The sequence below is a fragment of the Temnothorax longispinosus genome, chromosome 10 (genome assembly GCF_030848805.1).
Source record: "Temnothorax longispinosus isolate EJ_2023e chromosome 10, Tlon_JGU_v1, whole genome shotgun sequence".
In the NCBI taxonomy this organism is placed as follows: Eukaryota; Metazoa; Arthropoda; class Insecta; order Hymenoptera; family Formicidae; genus Temnothorax; species Temnothorax longispinosus.
The window spans coordinates 20,378,719-20,396,665 of NC_092367.1; the positions used below are offsets into that span (position 1 = coordinate 20,378,719).

A 17,947-nucleotide genomic window follows, 5' to 3' on the forward strand; every position below is an offset into this window, starting at 1 on the left:
ATATATATCATATATATTAGAATCTGTAAAATTGACAGTTATATCAGAGGCAAAACTTAGCGATGACGCTTGATTACAAGAATTTCAAGAATCTTATATATATAAGTATAATATACAAGTAGCGAATCATCACTGTTAATAATAAATATTGTATAATAATTCTGCACACATACACACACACACAATTTTTACTTATTTGTTTGCATTAATTTTTTAATTCACAATTCTTAGGCCAAGTTATTATTTATCATATGTATTTTATGTATTTTATCTATATATTAATAGCACTTACACGCTTGATATCTTCTTCCATCCTCTTATTGTAATACTTTATTTATATATTGTTATATTTATACAATTACAATTGACAAGCCACACACATACACACACACACACACACACACATCGTTTTTTCATTACAAGAATGTATAAAAAACATATATAAGATTTATAAAAATCCGTCATCCTCCGTTATATTGTCTATAAACCGGCTGTATCGATTAAGATATCGTTTTGGTTCGTCGTTGCCGGCTCTACCGGCTACACCGGCAAACACGTTACGACAACTCAATTGTGCATCTTACCTGTTAAGGTCATCTCGTTAAATGTTACGTAGAACGTTCTTTCCGTACGTTGACATTACTCGCGGAGGGTCGAAATGCATACGCGCGTGTATTAGGTATTCAAGAAGACCTGCACCGTCTTCCGCCACCACCGTCACCAACTTGTTTCTGTCTCGATCCTATATTAATACAGCACACCCTATGCTACGACGTCTGACGGTAGGAGGCCCTGCTCCGTTCTAAAATCGTCTCGACGCCGCGCTCTCAACTTCGTCGTTTTAACGAAAGAAGCACATGCGCCGTATGAGATCTATGTACAGTACCCTCTCTTTTACGCGTATATCTATTCTCTTTATCTCTCTTTCGTTGATGTAACTGCCAGTAATGTTCATAGCTCTTCTCCTTATTATTTTCTTATTCTATATCATATACACACATCGAAATCACGATTAAGTAATTAATTAAATTTAATTTAACACCAGAGTGCAAAAAATATCATTCGTATTAATAGAGACTTTGTGTGGAAAATATATACAAAGATCTAATACTTCGTGTATCTATAAAATAAGTACAAAGCGCAGACAATTTCAGAGAATAATGTATAATTACCAATATGAAAAACTGTTGTATGTACAAAAAATTGTTTCAATATATCCAATCAAAAATATAAAATAATTGTGCATTACAATATAAATAGCGTTAATTTCTGTAAAAAGAAAGATTTAGGTGATTAAGCATTAATTGTTCAACATTTCATAATTTTAAAACAGTTAAAAATGTTTTTCAAAAACATGTTATATTAAAAAAATTGTGCAAAATAAAAACAGGAAGTATTATAAACGTTTAAAAAAATTCAACATTTTTAAACCCACCCAAGCTAATACAAAGTTATTGAAATGTATATAATATATACATATAATTGAAATAAAAAAAATATTTAATGAAAAAATTTGAGATTGCTGGAACAAGAACAGCCGAAATAAATGAAAGAATATGATGCACGATGTGTGTGTGTGTGTGTGTGTGTGTGTGTGTGTGTGTCATGTTCGGGTCTAAATTAAAAACATTATTTGTTTTTATTACCTTATTATATTTCGAATTTCGAGATCAAGCAGCACCAAGTTTCTTTAATTAAAAATTTTTTTATTTCAATTAAAAATTATATACCTACTATCTTTATATTAACAATGCCCTGCATTTGGAAATGCAAGGTGTGACTTTTTAAAAGAACTATATAATAAAATGTTATAAAATGTGCTGTTACAAAATAACGACCAACGAGAGAAGCAAAGCTCCGAATCACCCGATACTAAACGAGTCTCAGAAAATATACGTTGATACAACTATAACATTTAAATGTTTCACAAATTTCTTAATGTCTATTAAATAATTAAAATTTTTTTTAGCAGAGTAATGTAAGTTGGTTTTGTCTTTGTTACTTATTGCCAAAAAAGGGAGATAGAACGACGTTTGTGTCGACATGTGTCGCTGTCGCTTGCTGAAAAGCTCCCATTGTAATGTATCTTGCTGTTTCACAGAAAACACGTATATATTAATGAGTCCCTTCAATTTTCTATGGTGTCATGGTGAGCGTGAGAAATGAGTTGGAGCGTTTTGCATGCCGCATACGTGTGAATTACTTGTAGTTAATTTAAACCAATATAATTAATAAATATAATAATAATAAAAGAAATTTCATATTTCAATGATAGGTTAAAATTAAACAGAAAAGTTTATTATTCTCGACTACAATTGGCAATACGTATATTGAAACATTACGACGTTTTGATCCTTAGGATTGAGTCCTTCTCCAGCAATCTAAATAACAAACAATTCAGTGTAACAATAATTTGGTTGTAACAATAATTAGATTAGGCGTGCCGCTGTAGAAATTGTAGAATACCTACTATACAACTTCTTCGCTCATCATGCTTCCCGCGTAACAGAAGCGATTTCTGAGGAATTACTGACGACTCCAAACTCGAGATTCTCGCTTCCCTCATAACTTAAAATTCTTTTTATAATTTTTATGATCTTTCAAGCGTCTCAATGAATACGTAATATGTATATTTTTCGCTAATTAACATAAATTACATTGTTACGTGTCCTTCAATATATAATGCATGCTCTCTCGAATAAGATTGAACGATAAAGAGTTATAAAATGCCTCTGCATAATGCTAGCCAACGAAAAAAAGGAAGCTACGAATGCCGTCGCTCGCGCTCGGCGAGAAGATAGAAGCTCCGAAATGTGACGAACTCTTTTCGTCTTATCTTGTCCAAAAGAGCATGATTTGCCGTTATTTCTTTCTCGTTGGCTTTCCGGCTAGCAATATGCAGCGCATTCTAAAATCTCGTGTCGTCTAATCTTGTTCGAGAGAGTGTGCCTTGCACTAAAGGACACATAGCGTCGTTAACATAAATGTCTTTTTTTAAATATTTCCAGTGTCACGTGTCGCTGTTTCGCAGCTTGGTCTTTTACGCCGAACGTCTTGTCCGACGGCACGAATAGTAGCTTCCTTTTTCTCGTTGGCCAGCATTATGCAGCATTAGCAAATTAGTCAATATCAAATTTAGCCAAAATGCATGATTTAATCGCATGATATTCGATAAAAACAGTACTGCAGCCTTATAAAAAAATTATGTTGTGTGCCTCATTCATTTTTTCTCACGATCATCGTCAGATAATCGTCTGATAATATTAAATTACGTACATTATTTATAGACGAGCGAATTAAACCGCGCTATTCGATTCATCACGTATAGTATAAAGAAAAGTCATTATTGAGATTCGATAATCTAACTATAAGAGTCTCTCAACTGGACGTTTCACGTAAAGATACACAGTCAGGTCTCGTCACTCGTGTGTCGCTCGCGCGTACACTTGGCGCGAGATACTGCCGTGTCTTTTGATACTTAATAATAATATTAATATATATTTATATATATATATATACATAGATATAACATAATAATATAACGTAAAATATAATGGAGTATGTAATAGTTCGTATTCTAATTTGGTGAAAACGTATAATAATACAGTTTATTAGAAGTAGAGAATTAACATTCATTATAAATAAAACAGATAACGATAACAAGTTTCGATTAAATTACATACGGAGAATGCTATAAATAGTTTGCGATTTAATATATAATACAATTTCATTTTAGTGTACAATATATTGAGTCTCCTTAATCATTTAAAATATTTTAATTAATACATGGGATGTGTGAAATATATGTGACTGCAATGTTACATCGGTCAATTAGTGTTTCTTGGTAGATCGCCTCCAACGACGTGGCATCCACTCGTGTATTTCTTCCTGTACTCTTCGATATAGGAGAAGCACGATAAACGGGACCGCCAAGGTTTCTTTTTTAAAGAAATAAATATACATTGCAGCTAATAGCAATGTCAAATCGGTTATATAGCTCACCGTCGATCTGACTGTTCTTTTAGCTTCTAGAGCTAACTGTTTTCCGTTTGTTCGATCAGGAGTGTTATTTCTGACGTTCTCTTTGGTTACTTCGATTTCTTTTTTTATTTCTCGATACTTGCTACTCTCGAGTGCTTTCTGCAATTTCTCAACCTTTAATTCTACTGGTACTGTCGCTCCAAATCTTTCTCTAGAACTTGATCTCGATGAAGAGCGCGAGGAAGGTCTAGATGATATTTTAGATCTACGAGGGCTTTGCTCGTTTGAAACATTTTTCGTTAAGGATCGATTATTTCTTTCCTGAGAAGGTGTGCGATTTCGGGTTTTCGAAGATGATCTCGAAGAAGCACCTCCTATTTTTTCACTCCTTCTCGCGACTGGAGATTGGTCCCTGGAGCTTGGTCTACTTCTGACGCGCTTTTCCTTCGCACTTATCGTGTCTCTCGCTGGAGTCGTACCCCTGGAATCAATGTTTTCTCTTCTGGAATTTGACGTTTGATTATTTTTCTTTTGTCTGTCGCCTTCATTCTCAATTTTAATTTTTAATTTCAATATCTCATCCTGCTCTTGTTTATCTGTTAATGGCGCAAGTTTTTCCTGTGTTCGATGCTGTTGATCCTGATCTTCGGAAATGGAGGACTTTCGAGAGCTAGCCGCGCTACCATGTCGCGAATGACTCGCGTGTTCACGAACTATCTCGGTGTATTGATTCACAACAGCCATTCTAGCTTCCATTTCGGCTGCCTCTTCTTCAGGTGTTATGGATCGCAATTTCGATTGCATTCTTCGATTTTTTGCTGCTTCTGCCGCAGATATAATACTATCCGTATCCGATTCCGACATCGTAGATGTTTTTAGAGCCTCTGATATGCTAGAAAAAGTCGAAATTCTGTCGTTGGTGTCCATATTTATTTTTTCTATATCTTCTTGTTGATACGATTGCGATAACGACTTTCTGATTGGTTTCTCCGGAGGAGTCGATCTGTCAAAATTGTCCTGAAAAATTAATTCCTCTTTGGGCTTTTTTAGAATTGATTTAGGCATTACATTATTAAGCGAGACAGAAGTAACTGTTCTGATGGGTGGAAGAGACGAAATTTCATAAATTGATAATCTATCATATGGAATTTGTGATAATTCTGGTTCGACGTGTGGGACTGGTCTTCCTCTAGGATGATAAGTATCTTCTTCATCGATAATTTGTCTTGCTAGGATCCTTGATTTTAATAATTTTAAATCTTCGCTATCTGCGCTACTGATCTCTTCTGACGACTCTTCGGAAGTCTCAATGCTGTTATTCTCCTCCTCCTCCTCTGCTTTCGTTTGAATCAACGATTGAGATTCTACTTTATTCACAGTGATGGATGGTGGAATTATTATTTTCTCTTCATTATTTGTTTGCATTGATTTTTCTCGTTGCACTTCTTCTAGTAATGATACATCTGCTTCGTGCCATCTACGCAGACGTTCCACGGATTCGACCTTGCTGCTTTTTTCCCAGGGATCTACCATTATCATTTCAGAGGGAAGATTTGGATCTGATCTGGCTTCGACATCCGATAACAAAACTGGCGAAAGAAGTTTCAATGTTTTCGGGGCTGCATCTGTTTGGCCTTCGCTTGATCTTCGACGATTTTTTTTGGCCTGCCAGGAAGCAATTAAATTTTGTGTAGTGATACCGGAATTAGATAGGCGTCTTCGAAGCGATGGTTTCTGAATAGATTCAACATCTAATAGCATCGATTCGGTTTGTCTCTCAAATTGCAACTTTTGTTTGGTAATTTCAGATGCTTCTTCAGCAGCAACTGCGCGATAGAAACGTTCCATGGCTCGTTCGTGAAGAAGCTCGGTAGAGCTAACCGCTTCTCGCATTATTTCCACCACTTGATGCTGCGTACTAAATAATTCGGGAAGAGATAACGATATCGGCGGTGGTATAAGATCGTTATCATCTTCTGTCAATTCGATTATATTCCGTTTGCCATCTGAAACAATAATTATAAAGTTAGCCATACACGCAGAATTCTTTTTCTTTTCAAAATATTTGAGTCAAAAGTTTTTATTTATACTCTTACTTATGCTGCTTTTGACTCGAGTTTCTGCAGAGTTCTCCATGTCGATTGTATCTTTCTCTAGTGTTTCATCTTCCGGATACAGAACAAGCATAAACTCCGAGCTGCCGTGCAATGCGTTCTCATCATCCTCTTGCAGTATTCCTTGCGATTGTGGACTATCCGGTAGATATAGTATGGATTCGTTTACAACGGCGTTCTGTTTTTTTGAAATTGAATTTGAAGATGGTAAAAAATGGTGGCTCGCTGTGGGACAATTCTCTTCTCTTCGGTGTTCTTGAATTCCTGTCACGTAGAGTGGAGAGAGACTCCGTTCTTTTGTTATAAAGCGCGACACGGTATCTTGTTCGATAACTGAAGGAGAGACTGGCACGGTTACTGCTGATTTCGAAGTCATAGTTCTTTCTTCCTTTGTAATGATATCTTGCTACATTGCAAAAAATAATAAATGTATTTTTTTTTCTTTTAATCTAAAATTCAATTATAATATTTATACTTGATTATTTCTTACCTTGTCTCTCACATTTTCCGCAATATTTGATCGATTTGTATAATCTCCAATAGCAACTTGTTGCTTCGTAAAATTGTGCTCTCTTGATCTGACTGGAGGAATCGGAGGTTGTTCTTTTTTCAAAGTATCCAGTGCAAATGTTACTCTACTGTCTGCTCTGGACGGTCTATCTGATGTAGAAGTTGGCATTGCGAGCCGTTGCACTGAAGCTGATCGCTCGTTGTATTCAATGTGACTATTATTTTCATCGTCTCGTATTTTCGCTTCTTCTCTCGTTAAACTTCTAGTTCTCTGCGCTGGCATAGTGAAACTCACCTCTCGTTTATCGCTACGAGATCTGCTGATCTCTCGATGACTTTGCGACTTTTCATTCAAAGACGGTGTTACGATTCTACAACGTAAAATTATAGATTTATTGTTGCGCAAACAAATGTGTGCTAAATTTAAATATTTATCGATAATAAAATACCTTCGTTTAACGTCTGGAACGAAGATAACATCGCTTTCTTCACTAGGATCACTGACTCCGTAAGGATTCTCAGCCTTTACGCGAAACTTGTATTCGGAACCTTCGATCAGTTCTGTTAATGTCGCGGTGGTGCGCCTGCTCGTAATTGCTTTAAGCCATACCTCCCAGCCAACCTAAAACAATCGTTGCCAAACTTCTGAAGATTTATACGGATGGAAATAATAGTTTCGATTACGTACTCTATAGTATTCGACGATATAAGTCCCGATTTTACATCCGCCGTCATCTTCTGGCTCCTTCCACGACAATGTCACCGATCTACCTAGCGTCATTGCAACAGCTATTTTGCCGGGAGCAGCGGGTCGATCTATTGATAGAGTCGATAATTGGAAAAAAAAATAAATTATCAAACTTGCAACATAAAATTTAAGCTTCGATCTAAATTAATGCAATATTATCACCTGTCACAGTGACCAGAAAAGACGCAGTATCTTCGCCCAATTTATTCGTGACTTTAACAGTGTATTCTCCTCGATCACGTCGTTTGGCATCTGGTATTTTCAGAACTGATTCACCATCCATCACTTCAAATATGTGCCTAGTATCTTTAGATATCAGCTCTCCGTCGTGGTACCAGGTAACGACAGGCGTTGGTCTACCTGCTAAAGATACTTTCAGTCTAATAGTCTCGTCTTGCTCGAAAAGCAAACCATCCTCATATTGACGCGGCAATCGTATCCGTGGAGGTGCTAAACGTACAAATAATTCAGTGATTTATATATTATAAAGAGTCATGTTATATATTTTTTGTCGACAATTTACTAACCTTCGAGAATTAACTTAGCTCTAGTAGCAATGTGACCCGCTCGATTGGTGGCAGTACATTTAATCTCACCCTCGTCATTAAGCGCGGTCTGGTGAATCAAGAGAGTGCTCTTTCCGTTATCCGTAATAATTCTGGTGCGTCTACTACTGAAGATCTCGAAGCCGTCCTTAAACCACGAAATTTTTGGCAATGGTGTGCCAGAAAATTGTATGACAAACTCAGCCTATATTGAAAAAAATTACAAATGCATTTAAGTTTTTTACATGTATGATTTAATTAGCGTGCAATATAGATATATACGTACCTGGTCGTTCTCAAGCGCAACCGTATCTTTAAGTTCCAGATCGAAATGAGGAGCGCAAGCGAGGGCGGCCCTTTGTAAGGTAACTGTGAGCGGTTCGGAAACATCGCTTGGCTGTGAAAGTCCGAGTGCATTTTGCGCTCTGACTCGAAATTGGTAGCGCCATCCTGGCTCGAGACCGCTTAAAGTTAGTTCTGGAAAGGCGCAAAGACCGGAGGTGCTTCGTACCCAATGAGGAGAGCCTAGTCGTCGATGCTCGACCAAATATCCGATGATCGCCGATCCACCGTTACTCGGTGATCTCTCCCATCGTATTGCCACAACATCTGGCTGCGTTTCATTCGTTCCCGATATCAAGATAGGTCTGCCCGGTGGAGCCGGAAGACCTGTTATCAATCAAATTTACTTTAATCTTTCTTTCTACAACTTCATCAAAACTCATAATCAAACTACTTAATTTTATTTAAAAGTCGAAAAAGATAAGCGGTAAAATATTATAATGTCAAGAAATATATTCTTGTTAGACTCGTGTATGTATATAGAGCAGATGATTTTCAACATCGGTACGTAAGTATCGTTCCTAAAATAAAATGCGTCGCGTTTGGCAGTATACAGTGCAGTAGAGTACTGAACCGGCGCACCATCCGCAGATTGAATATTTCATATACTGTGATTCTGCATAATATCATATTCACAGACTGTACATTACTTAAAAAATAGACGTCGTATATAATACTATAGTATATAATTAATGGACAACAGTAAATAAAAAAGTGTTTTAGATCTTTTTCAATCTAGAGTTAGTAAGGATCTAATTGTGAACAATGAAGTATATGCCATTAGAGCTGTTTCACTGTCGAAACTATTCAATTGAACGTGGATTATCAATAATTGTTCTAATCTTTGAAATCTTAAATTTGCACTACTAACACTACTGACATTACATACGACGAGCCTTATGAAGAAAAGTTATTGATTACACATTCTTACATTTACACATATAATTAAATTCGATTGTAATTATGATAATGTTGTAGTTATTATTTAAGTCATAAACTGTGTACGGTATATTAGAAAATTATTTGCAATCAATATTTTTACCATTATTAAATGTAATTACAATGTAAAAAGAGATTGAATAATTTATATTTAATTTATATTTATAAGAAAACATGGGCAAAAATGATAGCTTCCGGAAATAATCAAAATAATGTTTATCATTTTTTAAATTACACGTGAATAATAATTTTGTTATTATAAAGAAAAGAGGAAAGACAGAACAGGGATAAAATTTTTATGCGGATGCAAATGCATTTTAAAATGTAACATTTATTATATCAAATGTTGTTATTAATATTGCATCTAATTGAAATAATGAATTTCTTCCGTTTTAATTCAATCGACGCGACGTGACATTTCCAAATCGTGGCTCCCCAAGTTCCAATTTCAAAAATTATTAAGAGTTATAAAACAAGGCAAATAAAACAATAAATTGATTTACCTGGGCCATCCCAATGTGTCTTTTTCGAGCTGGTGCCAACGGAGATGTTCCTCGAATAATCTTTCGTAATGGCGTTGCCCATTATCGTGTTTCCTCTTCCTCCTCCTTCTCGTCGAGCCTAGCTCGACGATTACTTCGTTTCTGATCAGTTTTCCAATCGTTCGTCTACCAAAATGTCAAAAGTATCACATTTACAGTACTGTCTGATGAATGATCAAAAAGCAAAATGATCTTTGATGATGCCCAACTTGGGAAAGAGAGAGAAAAAGAGGAAAAGAGAGAGGAAGGGGGGGAGAGAAAAAGAAACACAAGAAGAAAAGGAAAGAGATGGCCAAGAAGGGAGAGAGAAAGACGGCAAGTATGCTTGATATAGCGCGAGGCTCGATTGAGCACTGGCGAACTTCCCCGTGGTCCACGACTGTAGCGACACCAAATCTCTTCAGCTTTTCTCGACGTCTATCTTTGTCTCACTGGTGCTTCGACTTTATGTATATTTCTATCGATATATATATCTTTACAAAAATTAAAACAAAAAAAATATATATGCATATATACATATTTGTTTGATTATTGCTGGATCAAATGTGAGAAATTTGGTCAGAAAGAATGTTATGTAATGTCCGATGTAAGAGATATTTATATTTGCAATTTATATTTAAAGGTTTATAATAGCCATTGTGTACACCGTACATCATATCAATCGTCTTGTACGATTGCATCGCGTTTTATAATAAGATCACAAAATGCTATACATTGGAACTATGTAAGTACGTGAGCTTATACAAGAAATGATATCGATATCTTCCCAACATTTTGTTATAAATTACAAATTACTAATAATAATAAAAAGTGTTGTTATCTTGTAAAACATTTATTTAAAATCAATGAATCATATAGTTGATTAAATAATTGTACAGTTTAAAGTATTAGAAAATTGTTTCTTGTCGTACGAGATACTAAAAGTCTTTTATCATATTTTTAAAATAATTATTTTTAAGAACTTTTATTATTTACAAAAATATTTTAATTTACAATTAGAATATTGTCATAAAACCGCGTAACCACGATTTTCTCCTATACACACACACACACACACACATCTATCTTTGTTGTGTTTTACATATTAATGTATATTAAGGAGGTTGTAAAGAGGAGGTAAGGAGGTTGTAAAGAGAATAAAAAATGTTAAGAATTGTATAAAAATTAAAACATAAGCTCTTTCATTAATAATGTCAATGTGTGAATTTTTTAAGTTTCTTTACCGATCAATTTTTGAGAACATTTATAATAAAATTTATAATTTTTTTATGGGTTCTAATAAGAGACTCGATTATGTATATCAATTATCAACAAAAATAACTATTAAAAATATTAAGAACTGAATAAATTTATATTTAATATACAAAGAATATCAAAAGTAAAATATTAAAAGTACCTTTAAAGATTTGTAAAATATAATAGACGGTTTTAGAAATATTAATATTAAAAAATTTGCATCTCGATAGAACTGCGGTAATAAATCCATATCAAACATGTATTTAATCAAAATTTATTGAAACAAGACAACAAAAACTAAATACAAAATAGACTTTTTTATATAGATTATTCAGACAATTATGATAATATATCTTCAAAAACACAGTTTTTAATATTTTGCCTATAAAAGTATAACGTAATTTGAGATATCTATTAATCCTACACGTGCTCACCCGCAACAATTACTCAACGTCTATGACATACATATCTTTGCGTTATACTTCTGTAATATCCGTTACTTCTTGCCTAAAATATTTCTTGCATATTTTTGTTCGAGAAAAATAAGGAGTAGAAAAAATGCGGTTCCAGAGAGACAGAGACGAAAGAAACAGAGAGATGAAAGGAAGAGAAGAGCCATGCATAAAGGAAGGGGAACACACGGTTAATCGGTGCCAAAGTACCGTTGTATCTGAAAGGACCAGAGATGGCTTTCGGTTTTCCTACAGCCTCCATCGCAGTTGCAGCTTCGCGCTGCATTTATCGTGCACTGCACTTCTGCATGTTTCACATAAATATACGTGCATGTATCTACGCATGTGAAAATTTTTCTTCTGTCACTAACGCGGAACACGTGCGACAGACTCGAGTCAACGAGGCACGGCAGTTTGCTTAATTGTCATTCACGTGGATATACATACATATACAGGTAACGCCTAGAATTGAAGCAGCTGCTCGCTGATACTCGACATTTCTGCGATGCATTTAAAATATTTCAATATATTTTTGGCGTCTCCTGCGCCTATATAATGTTTTCTTGTAATACCTTTTAAGTTTTTTCGAAATTTTCGATGCGGTTCAGCGTGGAGATCATTATATTTATTAGACCGGTGAGTACCATTATACTATATAATTATGCATAATACAATTAAAACGTCGATGCGCGTAAAAACATTAAGAGTAACAAACTTGGTTGTTTTATTTTATTATTTACAACTATCTAAGACATTTTTCTTTAACAAGCAGTTATAGAGATGCCTATAATAAAAAACTTGAAGGCAACGGATATTCTGGAGGATCTAGAATCAAAACTCGCGTATGTCCCAGGTGGTCGTGATCACGACGGACGACCTTTAATAGTAATTAGTGTTCCACCGGAATTTGATTCAACAACAAAATCAAAATTAGAGTCTCTCATTATATATTTTACATCAATTTTCAGGTATAGATAATATCTTTGATATCTTATTAACTATACTTATACTAAAAATTACATTATTTATACATAATTAAATATTTATTGGTAATGAACTATATAGCGAGGAGACAAAGGAAAACGGATTGGTTCTAGTTGTAGACGCGCGTCGCAGTGCATGGCGCGTAACTAGATCTTGTATTAGGCTCTCTACGAATCTTATAGGATCTAAAGTCATTTGCGTGATCGTGATACGGCCTGATGGTTTTTGGGATAAACGTGTCGATAGCTGTACCAAGTCTCACAAAGATGGCGAAGTGAGTGAATTAGTCTAATAAAATAAAAAAAAAAGTATTATACATATATGTATATGTATAAAATAATTTTTTTTATTGTATTATTTTTAATTGTAGCTTTATGCTTTCGTGCGTATTATAATGACATAATAGCTTTGATTTTCTTTTATTTTTGTCAATTGTTTTAGCCAATATACGTTACTCTAACAAGGCTGCATGTTTACGTTGACTTTTCTCAATTACCGTACGAGTTAGCAGGTAACAAGGCATACAATCACGTCGAATGGATTAAAAAACGTATGGTAAATTAGACATTTTTGGCCATATGTATAAACTAAATCTTCAATGCGAATGATATGTAAATTTTCTTTTAACAAATTGGTGCTTATTATTTCGTATAGAAGATAGAAGATTATTCGAGAGATGCGTTAGAGCTCGTATCGAAGATGACAAATTTACATCAAAGATTAAATACTCTTGATGGTATTCGTATGATGCAATCGAATGATGTAGAATCTTATTGGGAGATGGGCACAGAATTGTTATCAACGGCACGTCATATACTTCAATCAGGTTTATATATTTTTATTTAATTCTATAAATTTTTTTATATGGGTAAAATTATGTTATTTAAATATGAAGAAAAAGATAAAAGTTTGATGCAGATTGTAAAAATTCAGGCATGCTAATAAAAATATAATAACTTATTTTGAGTACATAAGTGTCGTCCCTTATGTAAAAATAATGGATAAAGTTAAGTAAATTTCATTTATTTAGGTAGGAATTTAGTAAGTTCAATGAGCAGAGAATCCTCCAAGGATATTTTGGATACCATTCAAGGAATTCATAAGTTACTCGATTCTATCGAACTAAAGCAGGTATTCAATTTTTTATTACTGGTCTATTCAAATTTATTTTATATATTTAGTTGTTTCTCAATATTACAATGTTGTTTCTGTTATTTGCAGATGGATATTGAAAATTCTTGGGTAGAAATGGAACGAAATCTGGATACTGCCAGAGTAATCCAAGACCTTGAGAGGGGTGTATCGAGTGTTACTGACTGGATCTTGGGTCCAGCGGACACAATGCTGAACACTTGTTGTCAGGTTGGGTTTGATGTTTCTTCATCTGAAGAACTCCGAAGGCAGCACGAAAAAATTGAACTTCAATGTCGGGTAAATAATGAGCAAAACTTACTAATTTTCTAATATCATCATTTTGTTTTAAAAGAGCATTACATGAATATAATTCTAATATGTTTATAGGAGACTTATGGACGATATGCAGAGCTACTCCATAAAATCGATAGCCTACCTAAAAATAGACTACCAGAAGATTTAAAATCTCAGAGAGATTTCATGGACTTTGTTTGTCGTAGCTTCGCCTCACGGCTCGAACGACGTAGAAATGTATTAATCACTTCGCAAAGATTCTTTAGACTTGTTTCTGAGGTGAAACTCAAATTTTTATTGATTTAATTATTGTCAATTAAGAAAGGGTTTTTTTTACCGTTTATTATTGCTTACAGTACTTCGATAGGACGAGTGAAGTATTCGAGCAGTTGGTTATGGGCAACAGGAATTACAATTTCTCTCAAGCGAGCATTAAGCTCTTAACTTTGGAAAGAAGTCAAACAGTTTTAGGTAAAAATGACTCATTAGATATTAATATTTGTGTAAAATTTGTTTCATATTTGAATAATTTTTCAGACAGTTTAGAACGCGAGCTTGTAAAAGAAGGCGAAAAGTTATCGGACATTCTTTCTATGCCTGTGAAAGATGCGCTTGGTCGAGAAGTTTGTGTAAATTATAATGAAGATATCATTAATGTAAAAGACATATTAGATGCAACAAATGCCAGGAAGAATATATTTAACGATAGCGTGGAATTACAGAAACTGTCGTTAAAACAGATAGCTTTGATATACATGTACGAGAGCGATGCCGAACAAGTAAGTACGGACCAAGATATAAAAATGTTTTAACGGATAAATAATACATTAAATATATGTGTTTATTGCACCTTCTAGGCTGTTAAATGGTTAAATGATTTATTTAATGTTTTACTTCGAAATCACATGGAAATTGGATGTAATGTAAAGGAAATACAATCCCAAAAAGAGGAGCACCAATCTTTCCAGGAAACAGCAAAAGTAAAACATGATTACTGTTACAAATTAGTTTTATAAAATAAATCGAGAGTTACAATAGTATAATTCCACATAATTGTTCTATTTTATGTAGAAATATTATATGTGTGGTGAACATATAGTGAGATAAATATTTACAGGGAACTTATGAGTATGGTGATCAATTGGCGAATGGAGCACGGGTACTGAGATTATCTTGCAGAATATCTTTAGAAAGCAATGCTAATCTCTTTTCGAAATTACGACAGGCTTGGCGACAGTTTCGGTCTGTTAGTCAGGAACAATTAACCAGGCTGCGAGTATGCGCTGTTTTTCACAGAAACGTCGAAGATGTATGAATATTAATTAATATTAACTTAATATGTAAATTCAACAGTTGCTCAAGTTACTTAAATATTCTAGGACAAAAGAATTGTTATTTTGTGCATTATCTCTCTCTCTCTCCGTGTGTGTGTGTGTGTGTGTGTGTGTGTGTGTGTGTGTGTGTGTGTGTATGTGTGTAGACAGTAGTCTCTCTCTTCTATACTTTATATGAATTTATTTAAAGCATTGTACCGAATTACAAAATTTGGCGGAAACAGTGACAGCCCTGTATCATTCTGCACAAGATGAAGACGTAGCGGCAAAAGCACGTGTGAAAGAAAGTATAAGAGACATCCTTGATAATCGAGAGAAACTTCTATTGGAAGTTGGTCGGATGGTAAGATTGGGTCGTCTCCTCAAGACGAGGTTAAAGGAACCTCTTTATCGCCGATTGTAAGTATAACGAGGAATCGCTTCGCATCAATATAATTACAGCATTAGTAAACTTAGATACCATTAATTTGAAGATATCAGATTTTAGAGATTAGTATTTTGAATCACACAATTACGTAAAAGATAAGGTATTTAAATTGTTTAAAAAATAAAAGAAATAAGGTAAATATCTATAAAAATATTTTATTAATAAGCTAATAAACATAAATCATAAAAAGAAATATTAAAAATTCTTCTTTTCTATTCCTATAAACCATAATTTGAGGAAAACAGAGTAAGTAAAATATAATAACTAGTGAGTGTGGTGTAATATGCTTGGTAGAACGCGAACGCCTGCGTGTTTAACAGAAACAGTGTATCAGTCTATGGCCGGCTCTCGTCGAGATAGCTTCTATAATCTGGTGCATGTAAGTCGGTTGCAATAAAATAACTGAAATTTATAATGTTCTCGCTTGATTCAGTTTACATACGGATTATATTTCCCATTCTATATATATATTTCTTTATAAACTTTGTGTTTAGCGCAATTGTGTGGATTACATGTGCTAGTTGACAGATAAACATTTTCGAAATTTTTTTATAAAAGGTATTATTCGGCGGTCTTCTTTTAACTTAAACTTTATAAGATTTAATAAGATTACTTAACAAATTTTGTTGATGCTTTTAGCGTTGAATGGGCACATAATAAAAAATTGTTACAATATTCATGAATAATGAAATACCGCGGTCCACATTCCATTGGCTTCGTTCCACGGTCACATCGTAACATAAAACTCGACTAGTAACGCGAATCTCGTTTCGATAATATTTTGGCGAACTGGTTTGCGTCACGAAGAATCACCTACCGTATTGCATCACGAAGACTATTTCTGGCACGTTTACCTCAGTAATAAAAAAAGAAGTAAACACTCTATAAAAAATCATAACGTATTAAAAAATTTTTTTGATAAAAATCTACCTTTGACATTCTTGAGATTTAACATAGCAATCAATTATGGCGCTTCGTAAAGAAAATGTGAGCTACAAAATTAGAACTTTGTCCTAAATTGCAGAGAATATGCGGCGATATATATATAATACTTATAGTTATTGAATGTTTTAATTGTTATTTTGCGCAACTGTAACAAAACTATAAAAGTAATATTAATATGAAAAAACAACAAAAAGCAACAATACCATGAAAAGCTCGTAAAACTCATTGGAACAATAGATATTAAAAAATTAACGTTCAAAAATATCTAGCTTAGAAAGAAAGTATGTATTTATAGAATATTTACCAACAAATTCGCTTTTCTAGAATGTCTGAAACTGAGGATGCTTCAATCCTCGGTGGTAATCTGACAGCTGTCGAAGCTATCTCGGTTAAATTAGCGGAAGTAACGCGTCTCGCGGAAAAACTGGATGCGAGACTATGCGAAGCTGGAGCTAAAACTCGACCAATGTCTATTCCTACCGTTGTGACATCCTCTGCTTCGTCCTTGCTCTCGATATCTGCTATGTCGCCGTTAAGCGTGCCCATACATACGGATTCTACCACGACTGCATTGACGTCTGGTATGAGAGCTTCAGCCGCATCTGTAATTCCTCAAATGCATCCAATAACTTTGGAAACTGTAGCTACAAAAATCAAATCTGATGCAATTAAATCCATTACTTCTACGGCGGAAAAATTTGATGGAAGTTTACCTCATATCCGACCGTATTCTGTGGAAGACGTTGAAACATTGAATAAAGATTTTAATACTAAGGTACAATAACGTGTTTTAATATTGATTTACAGATATATTCATTTTTCTTCACTTTTAAAAAAACCACTTAAATATTTTCAAAATACTTTCATCTTTTTTATTTTTTATAGGAATTGATCGAAAATTCTCATAGCGAAAGCGCAACAGGAGAATACAACATGGAAGGTTATACAACAGCGACCGAATGTTCAATAACTCCACCTCCGCGTTCGAGAAGCGAATCTTTCGTAACATCGCCGGAATGCGACGATCTTTCTATCATTACACCCATAGTAACATGTTCTGGTTACACTTGGTATCTATGCGAATTTAAATTACTTAATTTCAATTATCAAATAAGATCTTAAATGTCAATTAAAATTAATAAGATGCAATTACTTTCAACACACTGTAACGAAATATTTTCGGAATTAATTCGGAATATTGCAAATATTTATAGGTTGGCCATGGAAAAGCCTAAATTAACAAATATTGCACCCCTTATTTTTACTCCAAACAATGAAAACCAAAAATTTGCTGAAGCAACATCAAATATTTCCGCTATCAGCGGAATAAAACCAACGGCACGAATGGAAACGATGGACAAAATTATTAATGTATGTCGTATAATCCAGTTGATAGAACTATATCTCAAATCTATATCTC

At 34.2% G+C, this 17,947-nt stretch overlaps 3 protein-coding genes across 10 annotated transcripts in view; 1 reads left to right on the plus strand and 2 right to left on the minus strand.

Annotated features, from left to right (window-relative positions):
• Positions 1-1,117, minus strand: part of LOC139820498 (uncharacterized) — a 38,631-nt gene extending 37,514 nt beyond the window's left edge. For both annotated transcript variants that reach the window (XM_071790825.1, XM_071790827.1), the window contains exon 1: positions 585-1,117. In XM_071790825.1, coding sequence (XP_071646926.1) covers positions 585-597 — 13 coding nt within the window. In that variant the 5' untranslated portion in view covers positions 598-1,117. The remainder of the gene's footprint in view (positions 1-584) is intronic.
• A 2,464-nt stretch (positions 1,118-3,581) lies between these two features.
• LOC139820501 (uncharacterized) overlaps positions 3,582-17,947 on the minus strand; it is a 132,233-nt gene continuing 117,867 nt past the window's right edge. For all 4 annotated transcript variants that reach the window (XM_071790837.1, XM_071790836.1, XM_071790838.1 and 1 more), the window contains 9 exons: positions 9,683-9,847; positions 8,185-8,567; positions 7,881-8,103; positions 7,516-7,803; positions 7,294-7,421; positions 7,055-7,227; positions 6,586-6,976; positions 6,078-6,501; positions 3,582-5,987 (listed from right to left, as the gene is read on the minus strand). In XM_071790837.1, the coding sequence (XP_071646938.1) occupies positions 3,832-5,987; positions 6,078-6,501; positions 6,586-6,976; positions 7,055-7,227; positions 7,294-7,421; positions 7,516-7,803; positions 7,881-8,103; positions 8,185-8,567; positions 9,683-9,764 (4,248 nt within the window). In that variant the 5' untranslated portion in view covers positions 9,765-9,847 and the 3' untranslated portion in view covers positions 3,582-3,831. The remainder of the gene's footprint in view (positions 5,988-6,077; positions 6,502-6,585; positions 6,977-7,054; positions 7,228-7,293; positions 7,422-7,515; positions 7,804-7,880; positions 8,104-8,184; positions 8,568-9,682; positions 9,848-17,947) is intronic.
• The window catches only part of LOC139820499 (uncharacterized), a 31,877-nt gene continuing 26,111 nt past the window's right edge, over positions 12,182-17,947 (plus strand). For 3 of the 4 annotated variants that reach the window (XM_071790828.1, XM_071790830.1, XM_071790829.1), the window contains exons 1-4: positions 15,904-15,961; positions 16,852-17,302; positions 17,413-17,597; positions 17,742-17,898. In XM_071790828.1, the coding sequence (XP_071646929.1) occupies positions 16,853-17,302; positions 17,413-17,597; positions 17,742-17,898 (792 nt within the window). In that variant the 5' untranslated portion in view covers positions 15,904-15,961; position 16,852. Of the gene's footprint in view, positions 12,378-12,474; positions 12,668-12,834; positions 12,949-13,047; positions 13,220-13,423; positions 13,525-13,614; positions 13,825-13,914; positions 14,101-14,177; positions 14,293-14,358; positions 14,601-14,678; positions 14,802-14,938; positions 15,131-15,345; positions 15,555-15,903; positions 15,962-16,851; positions 17,303-17,412; positions 17,598-17,741; positions 17,899-17,947 lie in introns of those variants that run through there. The other variant, XM_071790832.1, reaches the window with a different exon arrangement.